Here is a 22,285-nt window from a genome sequence, read left to right on the forward strand (position 1 = left end):
CTAATGATTTAGATGAAAGCGATATACCTTGAAAAGTAACCAATCATTATTATTTTATTTAAAAATAAAAATTAGAAGATAGGGGTTTTTATTGATATTGTTTATTATGATTAAACTCATTTTCTTGATTTGGCCATTGACAAATGATTCTTAGCATGATTATTTTAAATTTATTATTTTTTTCTCATATATAATAGTTATTATTTTTATAACTTTGAGTATGCATTATTATCAAATTAGCCAAGATATTGCTGTAAAAAGTTATAAAATAATAATAATTATTATCAACCTCCCTCGCTTACGTAAAAATTTTTTATCATATACTTTGAGCCCCACTCAGTATAATTAACTCCTTATATATGATGCCATGATTAATGGTAAAGTTTTATAATTTGCTATAGTTTTGCCTAATTTAATAAATATTGATTTGTTGCGGTCTGGTTTAACTTAATCCAGTAGCGAAGATCGTCTAACTTCTTTTTGGTTGCTTATAAAAACTTCATGAATTATGATGGTGGGTCTATAGCTATGCCCATAGGTTTTATGACTGCTCGTGAACACATGGGGCTGACCCAACATCATGAAGCACTTTTATTCCGACTTTTGTATGGGACAAATTTTATTTAGACTTCTTTATTATCAACTTCGAATATAAATATAAATTTTGTTTATTTTACATATATATTTTATTATATATTATATCTTAAATTTGTTATAAATCAAGTGTATAAAAAAGTTTTCATAATAAGAGCCTTGTTTCTCTTTTAGTGCGAGTTTTATTTTCTCTCTTGTTGAATATCAGTCAGTAGTTTTGAGTTTTGTAGCTGTCCCCTGTCCTGTTCCTCCCTTTTCACCAGCTAAATGGTGGCTTGCCCTCTTCTCCTTTTAGTTGGGTTGTGTAGAGTTTTGATTGGTTTGTTCCTCAGATGATCTGTGGTGGTTGTGCTTCATAGTGAGGGCCCTAATGCAGATCAGTTTGCATCCTCTTTGTTTCTAATGGAAGGGAGTTATCCCTGTCTGTTGGCATTCTTGATGGTATTGATGGGTATGCATGGGTACCGTCTAGTGGGGGCTAAGGGAGAATGAGATGTTTGTGCTCTTGCCATGCCATTTCCCGATTCATCTGGCACTGGTCTTAGTCAATTTGGCTCGTCTAGTATGGTTTTACGTAAGAATTTTTATCGAATATGTATACTGTACAAATAAAAATATCAGAATAAGATGACATTCAGACAAATTATGAAAATTGGATGAGTTATGGTCAACTTGCAAAAGACGCTAATCAAAATAGTATATAAATGACAAAAACGTCAATCAAAGTAGTATTCAGAAAAAAAAATATATGAAACACACAGAGACGCTAATTTAAGTAGCATTATACAATAAAACGTTATTTTAATTAGCGTTCGGGGATTAATAGTATTTTTCATTAAAATGCTAATAATAATAGTGTTTTTGCATCGTATACACATCCAAATTCCATGCAATAGTTTTGGCACTAAAATGCCATTCATAATGGCAGTCCTCCTTAGCAACCATACAATATTTAACTTAAATTTATTTAATATTATTAATATAATTAATGTGTAAAATATGTTTTTGTTTTAGATAACAAATAATAATGTATATAATATTTGAACCATGCTATTGGGAATTTTTTTGTTTTATTTTTTAAAACATGTTAATTTTGTATTTTTAAAATTACATTAATTTTATAGATTAAAAATATTAAAGTATAAAATTTTAACCATATTTGTCAACGGAAATAAATAATGTAATTTTTTTTAAAATATGTTAGTTTTATAAAATTAAAAAAAAAATTAAAGTACAAAATTTTAACAGTATTTATTAATGAAAATTTATATTGTGATTATTTAAAAAATATTAATTTTATAGATTTAAAAATATTAAATGTTGAACGTATAGTAGTATTGTGCAATTTAAATTATCAGAAGATGGTACCGATAAACTAAATTATGTGAGGGTATGCAGAACGCTAGCTTAATTAGCATTCCGAGGCCATACCTGTACATGCAGACATAAAAATTTGTATTAATTTATACACGTAAAAAAAAATTAAAATTATGAAATTATATTTTCACAAAATATTGGTAACATATGAAAAAAATAAGAAATTAAATAAAATTTGTTGCTTTAATATTCACATAATATAATATACAAGAAATTAGAAATTAAATAAATTTTTTTCTTTAAGATATTAAAATTTAAGTCATATGAGACAGAAAAAAATAGTAAACAAAATTTATTATTCTCAATTAAATTAATTTGCATGTGATATTAATTTTTATTCTTATTGTAATTATGGATAATTTATTTTGTTGATAGCAATTAATAAATTTAAGTATTTAAAGAAATTAAATTATTATTTATTACGTGTGAGCATCTATAACAATATAAAATTTAGATGTTATAATTGATTTTCACTTACTACCAAATTAAGTTTTTAAAATTTGTATGAAATTAAATTGCAATCTTTTATAAAATTTATAGTTTTTAATAAAGTGTGGGTTGCATCGTGTGTTATATAGTCATTAGTTTTAGTTACAACACGATGCAACCCACACTTTTTTAAAAACTATAAATTTTATAAGAGATTGTAATTTAATTTCATACAAATTTTTAAAAACTTAATTTGATATTAAGTGAAAATCAATTATAATATCTAAATTTTATGTTGTTATTGATGCTCACATGTAATAAATAATAATTTAATTTCTTTTAATACTTAAATTTATTAATTGCTATTAACAAAATAAATTATCCATAATTACAATAAGAATAAAAATTAATATCACATGCAAATTAATTTAATTGAGGATAATAAATTTTATTTACTATTTTTTTTTGTCTCATATGACTTAAATTTTAATATTTTAAAGAAAAAAATTTATTTAATTTCTAATTTTTTGTACATTGTATTATGTGAATATTAAAGCAACAAATTTTATTTAATTTCTTATTTTTTTTTTATGTTACCAATATTTTGTGAAAATATAATTTCACAATTAATTTTTTTTTAAATGTACAAATTAATACAAAGTTTTATGTCTGCATATACGGGTGTGGCCTCGGAATGCTAATTAAGCTAGCGTTCTGTATAGCCTCCTATAATTTATGTAACACCCCAAAATTTTATATTTTATGAGCATTTTTGGTATTTTAATTTTATTTAAATTTTAGGAATTTTTTTGAGATTTTTCGGATTTTAAAAATCGGGTTCGATTTTTCGAAAATATAAACTTTGATGATTTTTAAAAATTAATTTAAAGACCACGTGGCAAAACTAAAAATATATTTGGAGTCTACGTATTTTTCTGAGTTTTCTGGAATTTTTTCGGAATTTTTGGACCTCATTTTCGGTCCCGAGGCAGAGTAAAAATTCAAAATTGATATTTTACTCTATGAGTCGAACGCTCACTCCTGTTCAATATTTTTTTCAGGCTACATAAGGATTTTATTGTGGTTAACCTGCTTTTCTCCTTCGCAGGTTGTTTGTCAATATTTGTGTAATTTTATTTACTCCTAGAATTTCCGCATGTGTTAGAAATATTTATTTGATTTTGGTCTGTAATATTATTACCATGTTGGACCTGTAAACGTATGACGATATGCATGTTTGATGGACTGGATGAGGGAGCCGAGCTCCCATATGTTTTTATGATGATATGAGTATGTGGAGGGTGAGCTGAGCTCCCCAATTGAGTATTTACTGTGTTTACAGGTCGGGTGAGTCATAAACTCCCCGTTGGTAGGTCCATTTTATGGCCGGACTCTGTCCGGTTGATTTCTTGATATTGGGCCCAAATGGGCCTTAGAATTGGATTAATGAATAGTTAGGCTTACTACGGGCCTCGGGGGCTTTAGGCTGGCCCAGGTCCTAGTGCCGGTCCGGCCCATAGGTTGGGTCGTGACAAATGTGATATCAGAGCTTAGGCTCCAGATTCTTAGGGAATATTGTCTAAAGTGTTGGGAAGAGTCTACTAGGAGTCACATGTGGAAAAATAGGGTCCGCATTCGTCTTGCATTGTCATCTTTGCTTCTAGTTTCTGATTCAAATAATTATGTATAAATATGAGTCCATAGAGCTGTGTAACATGTTGTTTTGAATTTTGTGGGCTAATGCTGCTGAATTTCAGGAAAATGTGTAGAAGCAGGAGAGCCGCCATCGCACTGAACGGATGTGCTCGACGAGGTGTCGGCACAGATGAGGCGCCTTGCCCGAGGAGGCGGGTAGGAGGCCTAGAGTCGCTCAAGTAGAAGAGCGGTGCCTGGTCAGAAACGATCTTTCATGGCACAGGGTTCCATGGACCCCATGGCAGCTACTCTAGCTGGGTTACAGAGAACCATCGATATGATGGCGCAGTATATGGTCCACCCTCCACAGCAGCAGCAGTCCACCGCACCAAGAGGGGAACCTTACAAACAGATCATAAATTTTAAGAAGTTGGTGCCTGGTACTTATGATGTGTCAGACGATGCGTATCGGTTTTTGGATTCCTGCAGACAGGCAGGAACATAATTACAGTTGATTGACAGAAGACTCATAGAGTGTATGCAGCATGTCATGGGGCCTATGCCTAGACAGTGGATGAATGACTACATATTACCTCGGATGGAGGGTTTCTCATGGACTCAGTTTGTGGAACTGTTCATCAATCGGTTTGTGCCAGAAAGCTTCAAGGATCAGAAGCAGTGGGCCTTTGAGGCCTTAAGGCGAATGGCAGTGCAGTAGATGAATATGCTCTGCAATTCGGAATTGAGCAGATATGCCCCTGCAGCAGTAGCTACAGAAACTATGAAGGTGAAGAGATTCCTAAAGGGGCTTGACAGGAGGTATGCGAACCTAGTCATGATGTCTGATCAGTCTTTTGACGTGGTAGTTGATCGAGCCAGACAGATAGAGATTAGCTATGCTGCGGATGACAGCGGGAGAGCAAAGAAAAACAGAGCAGAGGGTTCTTCAGGTGTTCCCCAAATGGGTACTCCGGGCAGTGGTGGCCAGAGTAATTACAGAGGAAAAAATAAGAACAAGAAGAGTGGTTTTAGACATAAACCTCTAGGGTTCAGACACGATATCTGAATCCAGCGGTGGTCACGATTTAGGTACAGCGATTGGTGCAGTTCAGATCTTCCTTGGCACCTTGTGCACAGTGTGGAAGAGGACATTCAGGACCTTGTTTGATGGGATCAGGAGTATGCTTCAGGTGTGGCCAACCAGGTCACTTTGCTAGAGAATGCCCCGTTTTCAGTGAGCCTCAGATGGGGTCACAGGGATCTGTTGCAAATGTTCCTCGCCAGTTGTATCCGGGTACTTCCAACATGGCAGGCAGTCAGTTTAGTGGCCAACAGGGCCGAGGACAAGGGGGACATGGATTTGGAGGCAGATCAGGAGGTAGAAGTCAGTATCAGGGTTCTGCCACTCAGGGTAGGGGTCAAGCTTGGGTTTTCACCCTGACCCACCAGGATGCTCAAGCTTCAAATGCAGTTGTGGCAGGTATTCTTCTGGTCTGTTCCTATGAGGCTTGTGTTTTGATAGATCCGGGTGCTACGCACTCATTTGTCTCCCCTGTGTTTGCCATGAGATTGGGTAGAAACCCTACCACTTTAGAATGCCCTCTATCTGTAGCTACCCCACTTAGTGACAACATAGATGTAGATATGGTTTTTTCGGGTAGCCCAGTAGTGGTGGATGGAAAGATCCTCCCAGCAGACTTGGTTCCTCTACCAGTGATTGATTTTGATGTAATTTTGGGAATGGACTGGTTGGCAACTCATTATGCCACCTTAGACTGCAGGAACAAAAAGGTGTATTTCCACATACCCGGTGTGGAAGAGTTTAGCTTTGATGGTGACAGGAGCGTGGCTCCATATAACTTGGTGTCAGCAATTAGTGCTAGAAAAATGTTGAGGCGTGGATGCCAAGGGTATTTGGCATTGGTGAGAGATACATCTGTAGAAGGTGTCAACATGGAAAATGTTCCTGTTGTCAGAGAATTCATGGATGTCTTCCCTAAAGAGCTTCCAGGGTTGCCACCAGAAAGGGGAATAGAGTTCTACATTGATGTTGTTCCGGGTACAAACCCCATTTCAATGCCTCCTTACAGGATGGCACCTGCAGAATTGAAAGAGCTGAAGGAGCAACTACAGGAGCTTTTGGACAAGGGTTTCATACGCCCGAGCACTTCACCCTGGGGCGCTCCTGTGCTATTTTTAAGAAAGAAAGATGGGTCATTGAGATTGTGTATTGACTACAGACAGCTGAACAAGGTGACTGTGAAGAACAAGTATCCACTTCCTCGGATCGATGATCTGTTTGATCAGCTCCAAGGAGCTAGATTATTTTCCAAGATAGACCTGCGATCAGGCTACCATCAGTTGAGAATCAGGAATGAGGACGTGTCCAAAACGGCATTCAGGACAAGATATGGTCATTATGAGTTCTTGGTGATGTCTTTTGGACTCACTAATGCACCAGCAGCCTTCATGGACTTGATGAACCGGGTGTTCAAGCCATTTTTGAACCGTTTTGTCATCGTATTCATAGATGACATTTTGGTATACTCTCAGACCGAGGAAGAACACGTGTGGCACTTGAGAATGGTGTTGCAGACTTTGAGGGAGCACCAGCTATATGCCAAATTTTCAAAATGTGAATTTTGGCTAGAAAGCATCTCATTCTTGGGACACGTGGTTTCTAGTGACGGCATTCAAATGGATCCCAAGAAAATTGAAGTCAGAATCGATTGGCTTAGGCCTACAATCCACCGAGGTGCGAAGTTTTACGGGTCTAGCTACTATAGGCGTTTTGTACAGGATTTTTCCAGGATAGCAGCTCCCCTAACTAAGTTAACCCGGAAGAATGTTCCATTCATTTGGACAGATGACTGTGATGAGAGTTTCCAGAAGCTTAAGGAGTGTCTAAACACTGCCCCTGTGTTGACACTACCTATGAGTGGTGAAGGATACACTGTGTACTGTGACGCCTCCAGAGTTGGCCTAGGGTGTGTTTTGATGCAAAATAGAAAAGTAGTGGCTTATGCTTCAAGACAGCTGAAGAGGCATGAGCAGAACTACCCCACCCATAATTTAGAAATGGCGGCTGTAATCTTTGCACTAAAAATCTGGAGACACTACCTGTATGGTGAAGTGTGCGAGATATACACCGACCATAAGAGTTTGAAGTACATCTTCCAACAAAGGGACTTAAACTTGAGACAGAGGAGATGGATGGAGCTTCTGAAAGACTATGATTGCACCATCCAGTACCACCCTGGGAAAGCCAATGTAGTAGCAGATGCTTTGAGCAGAAAATCTTCTGGCAGTTTGACGCACATTTCAGCAGAGAAGAGACCATTGATTCAGGAATTACATGAGTTGATGGATCAAGGTTTAATCCTAGATCTTTCAGATGATGGGGTATTGCTGGCTCATTTTTCAGTGAGGCCAGACTTAAGAGACAGAGTTAGAGTTTCCCAGCACAGAGACCAACAATTGATGAAAATCATAGAAAGAGTACAGCAAGGTGAAGGTGGTGAGTTTGGATTTGCCAATGATGGCGCCTTAGTGCAAGGTTCTAGGATATGTGTGCCCGATGTGGACAACCTCAGGAATGAAATCATGCGAGAGGCACACTATACACTGTACAATATCCACCAAGGCTCCACCAAGATGTACCATGATGTGAAGAATAGCTATTGGTGGAATGGCATGAAGAGAGACATAGCAGACTTTGTGTCCAAGTGCTTGACTTGTCAGAAGGTGAAGTTTGAACATCAGAGACCGTCAGGGAAGCTGCAAGAGCTCCCTATCCCAGAATGGAAGTGAGAAATGATTACTATGGATTTTGTGACTGGGTTGCCTCGTACCACGCGAGGATATGATTCGATATGGGTAATTGTAGACCTTTTAACCAAATCAGCTCACTTATTGCCTGTGAAGACTACATATTCTGTGGCACAGTATGCCCGGCTCTACATTCGAGAAATAGTCAGATTGCAGAAGTTCCGGCTTCCATAATATCGGAGAGGGCCTGATTCACTTCTCGATTTTGGAGAAAGTTGCAGAGGCACTTGGCACACTGATTGAAATTGATCTGACTTTCCACCCTCAGACAAACGGACAGTCCGAAAGGACAATCCAAACACTGGAAGACATGCTTCACATGAGTGTTTTGGATTTTGGAGGTCAATGGGATGAGCAGCTAGCTTTGGTGAAGTTTGCCTACAACAACAATTATCACTCCAGCATAGGGATGGCACCCTATGAGGCACTATATGGAAGAAAGTGTAGGTCTCCTCTGTGTTGGACAGAAATGGGAGAAGCGAAGGTACATGATGTAGACCTAGTGCAGTACACTTCAGAGGTAGTTCCTTTAATCAGGGAACGATCAAGACGACTTTCAGATGGCGTAAGAGTTATGCAGACCCCAGACGGAGGGATGTGGAGTTTGCAGTGGGCGACTATGTATTTCTGAAGGTTTCTCCAATGAAGGGAGTCATGAGATTTGGAAAGAAGGGCAAGTTGGCACATCGGTATATCGGACCTTTTGAGGTTACTGATAGAGTTGGAGCAGTTGCCTACCGGTTGGAGCTACCACCCAACCTTTCTCACGTTCATCCCGTGTTTCACATCTCCATGCTCAGGAAATACATTCCAGATCCTTCTCATGTACTACAGCCGGATGTGATAGAGCTAAAAGAGAACTTGACATTTGAGGAGCAGCCTGTAGCCATAGTGGACTACCAAGTGAGACAACTGAGATCCAAACAGATCCCTATGGTTAAGGTTTTGTGGAGAGTCGATCGGTGGAAGAGTGCACTGAGAGTCGAGCGGGACATGCGTAGCAAGTACCCTTATTTGTTCAATGTATAATCATGTGCTTTATTCTGCCTTGTGTAAAAATTCGAGGACGAATTTCCTGTAAGGGGGGAAGAATGTAACACCCCAAAATTTTAAATTTTATGAGCATTTTTGGTATTTTAATTTTATTTAAATTTTAGGAATTTTTTTGAGATTTTTCGGATTTTAAAAATTAGGTTCGATTTTCCGAAAATATAAACTTTGATGATTTTTAAAAATTAATTTAAAGACCACGTGGCAAAACTAAAAATATATTTGGAGTCTAAGTATTTTTCTGAGTTTTCTGGAATTTTTTCGGAATTTTTGGACCTCGTTTTCGGTCCCGAGGCAGAGTAAAAATTCAAAATTGATATTTTACTCTCTGAGTCGAACGCTCACTCCTGTTCAATATTTTTTTCAGGCTACAGAAGGATTTTATTGTGGTTAACCTGCTTTTCTCCTTCGCAGGTTGTTTGTCAATATTTGTGTAATTTTATTTACTCCTAGAATTTCCGCATGTGTTAGAAATATTTATTTGATTTTGGTCTGTAATATTATTACCATGTTGGACCTGTAAACGTATGACGATATGCATGTTTGATGGACTGGATGAGGGAGCCGAGCTCCCATATGTTTTTATGATGATATGAGTATGTGGAGGGTGAGCTGAGCTCCCCAATTGAGTATTTACTGTGTTTACAGGTCGGGTGAGTCATAAACTCCCCGTTGGTAGGTCCATTTTATGGCCGGACTCTGTCCGGTTGATTTCTTGATATTGGGCCCAAATGGGCCTTAGAGTTGGATTAATGAATAGTTAGGCTTACTACGGGCCTCGAGGACTTTAGACTGGCCTAGGTCCTAGTGCCGGTCCGGCCCATAGGTTGGGTCGTGACAATTTAGTTTATTGGTACAATTTTTGGTAATTTAAATTGTACAGTATCACTATATGTTCAATATTTAATATTTTTAAATCTATAAAATTAATATTTTTTAAATAATTACAATATAAATTTTCATTAACAAATATGATTAAAATTTTATAATTTAATATTTTTAATTAATAAAACTAACATATTTTAAACAAAAATTACATTATATATTTTCGTTAATAAATACGGTTAAAATTTTATACTTTAATAATTTTAATCTATAAAATTAATGTATTTTTAAAAATACAAAATTAACATGTTTTAAAAAATAAAACAAGAAAATTCTCAATAGCATGGTTTAAATATTATATACATTATTATTTTTTATCTAAAACAAAAACATATTTTACACATTAATTATATTAATAATATTAAATAAATTTAAGTTAAATATTGTATGATGGCCAAGGAGGACCCTATTATGAATGACGTTTTGGTGTCAAAACTTTTGCATGGAATTTGAACATGCGTACGATGCAAAAATGCTACTATTATTAGTATTTTGGTGAAAAACGCTATTAATCTTCGGACGTTAGTTAAAATAGCGTTTTGCTTTTAAGACGCTGCTTAAAATAGTGTATCTGTATGTTTTGTATTTTTTTTTTCCGAACGCTACTTTGATTAGCGTTTTTGTCCTTCGTATTATATTTTGATTAGCGTATTCTTAAAGCTGATCATAATTCACTCCCTTTCTATAATTTGCTTCAATGCCACTCTATTATTGCATTTTTACTTATACAGTACACCACCTGTATGGTAAAAATTCCTGTTGCTTACTCCATTGTGTCTATTGGGATTGATGCACTTGGTTGGGGGAATTTGATATTACCGGATAGCGAATTTTGATCCAGTTTGGTGTCCTCCATGGTGCTTCTTGTCCTGCTTTTGCAGCTCCCCTTTGGTCATCCTCAGTTTCTCTTCAGCCTGTGCAGATGATAAAAGGCATCATGATGTTGATGTTGGTTTGGTGGCTGCCAATGGAGAAAATAATGGGTTAACCCATGTATTCCTAGGGCTCCATATTATTCTGAGTTTTGAGCCATTTGTTTGTAAGGTTTGGAAGGGAGTTTCAATTGCAAACTCTATATCGTGGGCTTGTGGCCTTGTAAATCTTTAATCATCAACTCAATTTCTTTATATTTTATGTTTAAAAAAATATATAAAAAAGCTTTTTTTTTATTTCTCATTTAATTGTCTATGATTTTTTTTTTCTAAAAGATCAGTCATATGCTCAGTATTATATGGTGCGGATTAATTTAAATTTTATAGTTATAATAATTTTTAATAATTATTAAATTGATACAAAAATATATGATATACGTTACGCTTATATGAGAATACATGACATTAATTTGTTGCCGTATTGATCACTTTAATATTATTTATCAGTAATTAACAGTTTTAACTACATTTACTAATAGAGGAAAACACAATATATCAAATTAATAAAAATTAAACAATGGCTTCTCACGTGTTAAAGTACAAAATCACTATATATATATATATATATATATATATATATATATTTATTTATTTATTTCCTTAAAAAATACAGTAATGTTTTTCTTTTATTATGATGTGTTTTATTCTTATTTAATTTTAATTGTGATGAATTTAAAAATTTAATGATATTTCTAATATCGTTCAATAAAAGGTGATTAATGTGTTTCATTTTATTAAAGTGGCAAACTTGTTTTTATTGGCATGTTATGCGGAAATGTTGAGGTTGCTGGAGAAGTTTTGTCCACAAGGCTGATTCTTGAATGGGCTGGACTTGAGATTTTGTTTTTTGTGGCCCAACTCAATTAGCCGTACATAATTGCGATAACATTTATTTCCCACGTAAACCAGAGATTAAAATGATACTGTTGTATTTTTTTTTATAATTACATATTTATAATGCTGTTTTATGAAATTTAGGTAAAATCTAATTATTTATTTATTTATTATATGATAAAATTCAATATTAAAGACAAAGTGTATAAATTGCCCCCACATAAACACATTAAAAATTGTGAATATAAGTAGATGAATCTAAAATTAATAAATTGCGAATCACAATTAAATGAAGCAAGAATCTAGTATTGTATGCTTCACAAATAAACAGTCAAGTGTTAATTGGAAAAATTATAAATAAACGAAAAAATAATTAATATTTAAGTTGTTATAATAATTTAATTTAATTTTAGTATTACTATATTATCAACATATCAATTTATTTACTTTGAAATATCAATTAATTAATTGTAATAAAATAAAATAAAAATTGATCTCTCTCTAACATTTAGAGAAACTTTTATCTCTATAAATTTGGTTGTCTTTGGTTAAGGATCCTAGCGCGAGAGACGCTGAAAAGTCTCGTTGCCATTTACCTCTGCTAATCATTGCCAATGAGATGCTTCCATGGCTTCTCCTTTCGGTGAGATATGGCTCCTTTGGCTATGTGCTTCACTTTGCCTGTGCTTAGCTCTAGTTGATCTGCTCAAATCTGAGTTTTTTTTTTTTTTCAATCCTCGCTTGAGGCCTCCAAATCAAGCATTGATGCTATGCATGGCCTGGAGTAAAGGATAGGCGATAAAGGATAAAGGATAAGCGATAACGCTGTTCTTTGTTTTTTTGCCGAATTTTGGTTTTTGGGTGAGCTGGCCACTTTGCTGGGGTTGTTTATGGGTCTTGGACCTTAGACTATGGAGTGGTCTAGTTGGCTAGGTTTTGATGTTTAGGCCTGAGAGCTTTTCTGTTATTCCGCCAGGGAGCCTCTCTTTGTTTTTGGGCTTCAAGTCTCCAATTCCTATAAAAAAATTTTAATTGCAATATATATATATATATATATATATATATATATATATATATATATACTTTAAATTAACTAAAAACGTCATTAATGTAGATAAAAAATTAATTGATTTAATAATAAATAGATTATTTCGCGAATAACAATAATAATATTCAGAATTAAATAATAATTCTGACAAAAAAAAAGCATAATTACATGTGTCAACTGCCGAGTTCTCCCTCGGCCTGGACTTTCAAGTGCCACACTCTCATTTGTTTTGCAGAATATCAAACAGAAAACATTGGTATCTCAAAGGCGGACAAACGCTAACACTCCAAAGTTTGGACGGAAAATGAATGTTAACAAACCCAATTCAGAGCAGCACTAGAATTCAAATCTGAGGTTTGGGGATATCGAAGCGCATTGCAGAGGCAAACCCATCTCTGGAATTTTGGGGGTGTATCATTTGATTGATAGATTTTTTTTTGTTTTCTTTCTTTCGTTCTTTCTATTTTGTGTCGTTTTTTTATTCGTTGGGTGTTTGATGTGAATGTACTTGGGTTCTTGTGGATTTGAAGTGCTGCGTTTATAGTTCGAGATTATGATTCAACTGGGGAATCAGTTTTGTTTGGAATTTGTTTGATTGGAGTTTTAGTGAGAGACTGGATTTGCATAGAAATAGAATGCGGTTTCGAGGTGGGTTTTTTGGTTAATGTTTTTGCTAGGAGTTTGGAATGAATTTCTGTTGGTATTTGTTTGATTGGATTTGTAGATGGAGACCGGATTTTGGTGGAAATGAAATGTGGTTTGCAGGTGGAGTGTTGTCGCTAATGTGAATTAAAATTGAGTTTGCTTGCTTATTTTTGTGAAGAGATTAGCTTGCATTGTGGGGTTTTGGATAATCAGGAGCAACATTGGGATTTGAGACTATATATGCGTCAGTTGAGTGAAATTTGAGAACCGGCTTCGGTCTTGGAATTAATTTGCTCGCTAGTTTTCTTTTTAGGCCCTAATTTTTGGATAACACAGGTTTTTTATTTTTCTTTCCTGTTTGGGTATTCATTTTGATATCACAGCTTTTAGATTTCAGTGAAGAAGGTTTTGCCTGGTGAGATTGATTTGCATTGCATTGATATACAATTGTGGTTTCTTTTATGTGCATGACAAGGAGCTTGTAGACACAAACAGAAAAGGGGGAACCAAAGTGAAATTGTTGGTATTCAAATCATTAAAGTATGAAAGAAGCAGTTTATGATTTTTAAGACTGATGTGGACTTGGTTTTCACATTATAGTTTTTGAAACTGGTTTTGTAAGAAAAAGAGATGAAAAGTATAGTCGTGGGTTTGGAAGTACAATGACTGGAGGGTCATTGGGTCTACGAGGAAGCTATGGTTCGTCACAGTCTTCAGCAAAATTTCCATCCATTGCGCGGAAATCTTCTTCAAAAATGCTGGTACCGAGTCTGAGGGAGAAAGAGCGGGTTCTCCCTGTTATTTGCCGGTACTTGGGTCGAAGAAGGGTTGCAATGATTCTCTTGGTTGCACTTGCTCTCCTAGTTTTCATTTGGGGTTCCCTTACCGTTAGCAAAGGTTTGTTTCGAACATGTTTGCTATTTTGTTGTAAGCAAGCATGCTAATTTGTTTTAATCATTTCTCCTATTATTTTTGCATCAAATCTGAACAATTTGGGCATTCATATTCTATGTGTAGTTCTCGTTTGGTAATCAGTAATTTAAAAGTAGTAGGGAAATAATCTGTTCATGAAGGATTAGACATCTATTGATTAGTTTTCATTGCTTGTTCTTTACTCATTGGTGGGGAAAACAAAAAATGAGTAGAGTCACATGGTTGAAGTAAAAAATTAAATATAGTTATTGAATTGGTTACCAACTTTTTTTATTCAAAAGATTTTAATTTGAATTATTTAGCCTTTTTCCCCTCATCTTGCATCAGAATATATAAGGGGCTTAATAGTTCTATTTCTATGCGAAACAATCACCCAAAAAAAAAAAAGGACTTTGTTTCTTGAATTGGCCAGTACTTTCAAGTTCTGGTCTCAATGAAAGATTCTAAAACTTGGAACAAAGGTTTCTTATAATATGTAGGACTATCTGACTTACCCTTCTCAGGACCACACATTGGTCGACCATAATCAGATAATAGTTTTTTTTTTTTTTTTAATATTATCAATTATACTTTAGGTTCTTCATGAGAAAGCAAACAGACTGACATAGAGAATTCCATTTTTGTTCCTCATTTAACTATTGATAGCAACGTATATAGAAATAGAGCATTTTTTTCCTATCTCAGTTGGATTACACCAAGGTTCAGCTATGAGCCCTTATCTTTTCACATTAGTTCTAGATGAATTGATGAAACATATACAACAAAGTATCCCTTAGTGCATGATGTTTGCGGATGACATAGTTCTGATAGATGAGATGTGAGAAGGAATCAATAGAAAGCTAGAGTTTTGGAGAAATACTCTAGAGTCAAAGGGCTTTAAGTTAATTAGAACGGATACAGAATACATGCATTGCAAGTTCAGTGAAGGCCGAACTGGTGATAGGGAATGAGTTAGTTTGGATGGAGTGGTATTGCCTCAAAGTAATCACTTTAAATATCTCGGCTCAATCTTTCAAGTAAATGGGGGATGTGAGGAGTAGTAAGTGTTATATAGTAGTAAGTGTTCAACAATAAAGGAGCAGTATGTGTCTAACATGAGAGTTGCGGATATGAGAATGTTAAGGCGGATGAGTGGCCATACTAGACTAGATAAAGTTCGTAATGAGAGTATTAGAGAAACGGTAGGAGTGGTGCCAATTAAATATAAGTTGAGAGAGGGGAGATTGAGGTGGTTTGGTCATGTGAAGAGTAGACATACGGTGGTTCCAGTTAGATAAGTAGAGCACATTGGGGTAGACCTAAACTGACTTAGAGGAGAGTAATACAACATGATCTAGAAGTATTACATATTTTCGAGGATTTAACTCAAAATCGGTTAGAGTGGAGAAAGTGAATCCATATAGCCGACTCTAATAAATTTTTAGGATAAAAGCTTAGTTGAGCTGAGTTGAGTTGAGTTTAAGACAATTGATTATAATAACCATCAGCCAAATGAAAAGATCTTATTAATTAGTTTCCCCATTCACCCAATTATGTCATGGTTCTATAACTGTAATACTTCATTATTTCTTAGATTATTCACTGCATTTTGATTTACATTTTTTTTCTGTAGATGCAACAGAAACCACAGGTTCAAATGTTAAAGGATCAAGTGACCATTTACCTGATGTTCACACTGTGCGAAAATTTAAAACAAGGAGTGCTTCTCCTCTACATCGACCTAGTGCTGCAGGTAGTAGGTCAAGTGATCTGCCAGTTGATATTGACACTAAGAAAAGAAATGGTAGAAGTAAAGCTCCTCTCCATCAACATAGTGAGGCAGCTAGTGGTTCATCACAACATCCATGCCACAAATTTGCACTCCCTCCGCCCCCTCCACCTGGTGGAAGACAGCGTGGGCCACGTCGTAAGTCTTGAGTTGTTTTGACAGTGGTTGTTCTTCATCATCATGTTTTAATTATCTGCCCATGATTAATAGATTGGACTGCACCACAAGTTTGAGTTGCTACTGGTGCATGAATCTGTAATAATAAATAACTTCATGACTTTATGATATGAATATATAAAAAGCTATAAATAATTTTCTACAGCAAGAATCTGCTCTTCACTTTATTTGAAGGTAAAGGTGGCATAAACCTGCAATCAATATGTAATTGTTATAGTCATTTTTGTACCATGAAGAATGGATCAATATGTGTGGTTTTAATAAGACAAATCTGTTGACATCTTGACATAATGAAGTATGTCAAAAACCAAAAGTTCAGTAAAACTACCTGAATTTAGCGTGTAGCCTGTTCACGTAATTTTGATTTGTTCCTTCTTGTATGTCATTCAGCCTGTTCAGTTTGTTACCTTCCCGTGGAGCAAGCCAGAGCTAGAATGCCAATTTCTCCATCAGTATCGCCAGTGCTTCGCAATCTGACATATGTTGTTGATGAAAACCCACTCAAAACTGAACCTCATGGAGGTTCTGATTTTGGTGGATATCCTTCTTTAAAGCAGAGGAATGATTCTTTTGATATACGAGAGTCGATGACAGTGCATTGTGGGTAGGTATCATTCTCTTGATCTTGTTGCTTAAGTGATATTACAAGTACTGAAGGTATCCTGAATGAATCTTTCATGGTCATTGTTGTACATTGAACTGTGGTGCCTATAGATATGCATTCTTTGAGTCAAAAGCAGGGGAGGGGAAGCGTTGTCCACTTATTACATCCATGGGGGAAAGAATGAAATAGTGAGAGGCATGGGAGGAAGAGCAGACAATCTTAATGGACATTTTTCTGTGCGGCAGACTGGGGGTACAACTTTACAAGGTACAAGTGAGAGATATGAGGGGAAAGTAGGGTGAGGTAGCAGATGTTGGTGAGATGAATGGGATATAAGTTGGTCGGTAAATGATGATGAAGTAAGAGAAAGTTGATAGGTAAATGATATGTAAGGCAAATTTGGTTGGTGATTGATATGAAAAGGTTTGTAGGATTTTTTAGGGAGAGAGTGGGTGGGTGGGATTTCCAAGGTTGATTCTAAGACCCAAAAAAGGGAAACAAAGGGGTATATATAGGGAATTTGATGGCTTGAGAGCCACTGATGATGTGACACAAGGCACAATCTTTAAGAGTGGACAAATTTTCACTTAAAAGAAGTATAGTTCAAGCCCACTACCTCCAACTCCTAATTATTTATGGCCTGACCAAGTGGAAAGGTCAAGGAGTATGAATCCTCCCTTGATGAGCCTTGCTCTGAACCCATCAAGCTAATTCTACTTAACCATTCAAAATTTAAGGATTAATCCACTAGCTCTTTAATTAATCCTTTTCTATTCTTAGTAATGTCTATTTTCCTCTTTTTGCAAGAATTTTAATTTAATTTAAAATTTTAGAGGTATCTACAATGTTCTGTAAGAAATTCTAGTTATTTCTGATATATGTGTCTATCTGCTGATGCATATTCTTTTGTCAGATTTGTCAAAGGAAGTAAACCGGGTCACCAGACTGGATTTGATATTGATGAAGCTGACCTTATGGAGTTGGAGCAGTTTCATGATGTCATTGTCGCATCAGCTATATTTGGTATTGTTGTGCATAAGCCAGTCTACTAAAATATTTTGTTTTATGCATCCTTTCCTCATCGTTACTCTCTTGCCAGGGAAATATGACATAATCCAACAGCCCAAGAACATTAGTGAAGCATCAAGGAAAAATGTTCCTTTCTACATGTTTGTTGATGAAGAGACAGAAGCATATATGAAGAACTCTAGTGTCATGGATAGCAATATGAAGGTCGGATTATGGAGGATTATTGTTGTCCATAACATTCCTTATAGTGATTCAAGACGTAATGGAAAGGTCAGTTTGCTTCTGTTTTGTTGATTTGGTCTTTCTGACGTATCTTTCTCAAACTTCTTTAGACAAAATTCTTATACCAATCCTAGCATAGCTGTAGTTTTTTTTTTAATTTTCTCTCAATTGATCATCAAAAAGATTTTCATTTTGATTTATTTAAATTCTAAAAGATGTATTTTATGCTAAAAATCATTTTTTAATTTTACGAATTGATTCCCAAAACCTTGTGTGATGTTACTAATGAGGGATGTTGTTGTGCTGTCATGGAATGGGGCAGGTTCCAAAGCTTCTGTTGCATAGGATCTTGCCCAATGTTCGATATTCAATATGGATTGATGGAAAACTCCAACTTGTTGTGGATCCCTATCAAGTTCTTGAGAGGTACAACCCATTTTCAGTTTGAATTTGCTTTGCTTAAATGGTCATGAATAAATCATCAAGATCTGTGCTTCACTTCCCAACTTTTTGCATCTTTCTTTTAAATTTCTTGGTACATCAATTTGACATGCATGAAAGGTTTATTGTTGCTATGTGGATCTAATAACTAGGCTTGACTAGGAAATTTTGTTAAATGCCTGTTAGTGTTTTAATCTCAGTGCTTGACATTTGAGGTTTTGATCCTAATTTTTAGGGGCATAAACAAACCGAGCCCAGCTGAGTTTCCTCTTTCAGGCTCTGCTTAGTCTCCCCAACATAACAAACTTCACCCCCTTTTTAGACTTGTTATTGGGTAAAAAGGCCACTGACACTGACAGTGGTACATAAAAGACAAAATATTGTTAGGAAAAATACTAGTGAGCCCCACATGCTTGCTTTTAAGCCACCACTATGGTGCAAGAGAGGGGTGCTTTCCTCCATATAAGGAGGCCATCGCCCCCTCTCTATTGTGGTTGCGTTCGTGGGAAAAAAGCTAGAAACCTGGGATGCGCAGCTAAAGGATTGCGACGGCAACATTTGTTATTTCCTAATTATTTTTCCTGATGTAATTGCTTAATTTCTTCGTTAGTTATAAATCTTGTTGGATTAGGACTATTGATGATAGGATTTCAATAAAACTCTATAAACCTCTGCCATATAAAGAGGGTTGTATGAATTAATAAATCTAACAGATTATTTCCAAATTATTTGAGGTTAGAGACTCTCTCTCTGTTTTACGAATCTTGAGGTTTAGGGGCTCCCTCTAACAAGCTCCTGTTTTCATCCACCGTAGGCTCTTCAAGGCGAGGATCCTTGTCCCAGGAACTCAACACTCTCCCTTGCAACAAACTGATCTGGGACAAAGTTCCACATCTTCTTGCTCTGTTTATGACACTATATTTTATTGGTAGTATCTTTTCATTTAAAAATTCCATTTTATATGTATGGCCTACAGTTGTTCTTATAGTATACAGTGACTTGAATTAAAATTTCACCATTCTTATCATTAAAATTATGAATTTTAAAAGCCTAATGTTGGTTCATAATCAACAATTTTTGTCAAATATCAAGAACACTAAAGAAATAAATATAAACAAGCCTAAAACTAACAAGTTCACAAACATTATTGAGCCAAGCTTACTTATGTCATGTTTATTTATTGATTAAATGAGTTTTAAAATCTTGTTCAAACTCGTTGATTTAACTTTATAAAGAATCACAAACAAGTTCTTATCAAGCTTGTGCACAAACTGTTCACCAGGCACACTAGTTTGCTTACGCTCCTAATTTCTTCCAAAAATGTATATCTAATAATTACAAATGTGGACTATTTTTATTGGCTAAGTTGATTAGGTTACCATCGCTTTACATTTATTCTTATCTTTTTTCCCCTTTCTACTTGATAGGGAGTAGTCCACCCTCAGTTCATAAGACAAACCTAATCATGATGCTATTAGAACTTGGAATCTCCAATACAGAGTCCTAAATTCTAATCAATAGGGCATTGGCATTCCCTTGGGGATTAAAGCATTTATAAAGCAAATAATGCTTTTGTTGCTGCATGGGACAGGGGAATCTGTCATCATTGTGCTGTTTCATATCATTGAACGTGTTGGCATTTGACTTCTGGATACATTAATTCATTTTAAAGTAGTTTTTGGTATAAACATCTCTATCATAGATTGTCATTGAGTTACATATCTGGACCCAAAAGTAGGAACTTATATGGATTTGATTTGAGATCTAGTTTGATTACCCAATACACTAGCCTCATAAAACTATTTTTTTGGACTTCAGGTTCTTGTGGAGCCAAAATGCTAATTTTGCAATCTCAAGACATTACAGGCGCTTTGATGTGTTTGAAGAGGCTGAAGCTAACAAAGCTGCTGGAAAGTATGACAATACCTCCATTGATTACCAGATTGAATTTTATATAAGGGAGGGCTTAACACCATATACTAATGCTAAGTTTCCAATAACTAGTGGTATGTGCATGATTATGTTGAAGCAAGTGCTTTTCTGTTTTCCATCATTTTTAGCTCTAAATTTGTCTCTTTGTGACCGAGTTTTTGCAGATGTTCCAGAAGGTTGTGTCATTATAAGAGAACATGTTCCCATTACAAATCTGTTTACCTGCCTATGGTTCAATGAAGTTGATCGGTTTACTTCCAGGGATCAGTTAAGCTTTTCCACAGTAAGGGACAAAATTATGGAAAAAGTTAAATGGAGCAGCAATATGTTTTTGGACTGTGAAAGGCGTAATTTTGTGATTCAGGTATCTGCTTGTGCATCACCAATGACTATTTTATGGGATGTGTTTGTTCCAGAGAAGTTGCTTATTTGTTGACATATTGAATCAATTTTAAATTTATGATAAGAAAACCTAATTTTCAGAAGATTTGAAGAAAATGTTAATGCTTGGAAATTATATAGTATCCTTAACATATTAAGTTTTGTTTGGGTTTACGTTAGCATCTTGACCACACCACTTTTTCTGTCTCAAAAGATTTGCTCTAGGTTGCTGGTTGTCATCATCATCTTTATTTCTTATGATGGTGGAATACTAGTTACTTGTGCTTTCTTTCCCAGTTTCCAGACAGCGAGGAGTTGGGCGTACAATTTAGTTTTGAAATGTAAAATCTGAAAGGCTCCTCAGCTGGGTGTATGTGACAAAACTGTCTGTTTCAACTGCAGTGGAAATCTGTAGGCAGACCTCTGTTTTTTATCTTTTCCAAACATGAGGGTATTATGTAGGGGTTCTGTAAATTTTGCACCACTGACCATTCATTTTTGTCTCCATGTCTTAGCATTTGAAGCTAAAATTCACCAATGGAATGCAGATTAGGAAGAAGTTAATTAGATCTTAACATGTTCCATGCATATCCAAGTTTTGATAAAATGATACCTGTGAATTTTTTGATGATTATTTGAATGCTCAGCACTTGATTTTTGATGTACAGGCTTATCACAGAGACTTATTAGAGCACAAGCCCCCCCCTGTTGCCTCTGTTATTAGACGTCCGCCTCCCCTGAATCGTGATGGTGCAACTGGAAGGACTCCGGTGAAGAATTCTTCTAGGCATGGGAAGGATAAGAGATCAAATCCACGGCATCACCGCAAGTCTGTTGCTGGTAATAGGGACAAGCATGTCATTTCACAGGCAAGAAAAATTAAACCTTTTCTCCTTGTTTCTGAATTTGCAAGTTGAGGAAGTAGGATTTGGTTGCAAGTGTTAAGAATGATCAAAGGGTCAAGAGTGGCGCAAAATTTTGTTTCCAAATTGTTGATATCTGTTGATTCTTTTATTATTGTAAATACATTCAACCAAATAATTCTCATACAAGCTGCAATGATTCCATGCCATCTTGATCTCCGTTTCTTGATGCAGATCTTAATTTTCATCTTTTACCATGGATCTTAATGTTGTGGGTTTGCTCAAGAATAATGTAATCACTGGTCTCAAATAGGATGAAGATGATAATCCTTCACTTCTATCAATTGTCAGGAAAGAACTGATAAACTAATCTTACATGGGTTATGTGCACCTCTCAATTTAAGCAAATTCTTAATTTCCTCCTCCCAGTCCCCTCTTTAAACAAAAAACCAAAAAGGTTTGAATAGGAGAGGCCCACTTCCAAGATTGTCAGTTCAGAAGGTTTATTTATTCTTCTTTCTTGGTGGGATCACAAAAAAGAGAAAAGGTTCTGGATAGAATTTATATCGCACACGAGCTGAAAGATAGCGAAATGAATAATGCAAACAATGAATTGTACCAGCAAAATCTAACAGCTGTGTTGGATGCCTCATGTCTCCCATGATTTTTTTTTCCTGT

At 35.5% G+C, this 22,285-nt stretch overlaps 1 protein-coding gene across 1 annotated transcript; it reads left to right on the forward strand.

Moving 5' to 3' along the window:
- The first annotated feature begins 12,778 nt into the window (after nt 1-12,778).
- Nucleotides 12,779-21,816, forward strand: LOC110648635 (probable hexosyltransferase MUCI70). The gene is made up of 9 exons (XM_058136394.1): nt 12,779-14,154; nt 15,803-16,096; nt 16,526-16,739; nt 17,653-17,762; nt 17,839-18,038; nt 18,313-18,416; nt 20,250-20,437; nt 20,528-20,727; nt 21,413-21,816. Exons 1-9 carry the CDS (start codon nt 13,920-13,922, stop codon nt 21,659-21,661), a joined length of 1,794 nt encoding a protein of 597 aa, XP_057992377.1. The 5' UTR covers nt 12,779-13,919; the 3' UTR covers nt 21,662-21,816.
- Nucleotides 21,817-22,285: the final 469 nt, after the last annotated feature.

This window comes from Hevea brasiliensis, chromosome 15 (genome assembly GCF_030052815.1).
Source record: "Hevea brasiliensis isolate MT/VB/25A 57/8 chromosome 15, ASM3005281v1, whole genome shotgun sequence".
Taxonomy (NCBI): Eukaryota; Viridiplantae; Streptophyta; class Magnoliopsida; order Malpighiales; family Euphorbiaceae; genus Hevea; species Hevea brasiliensis.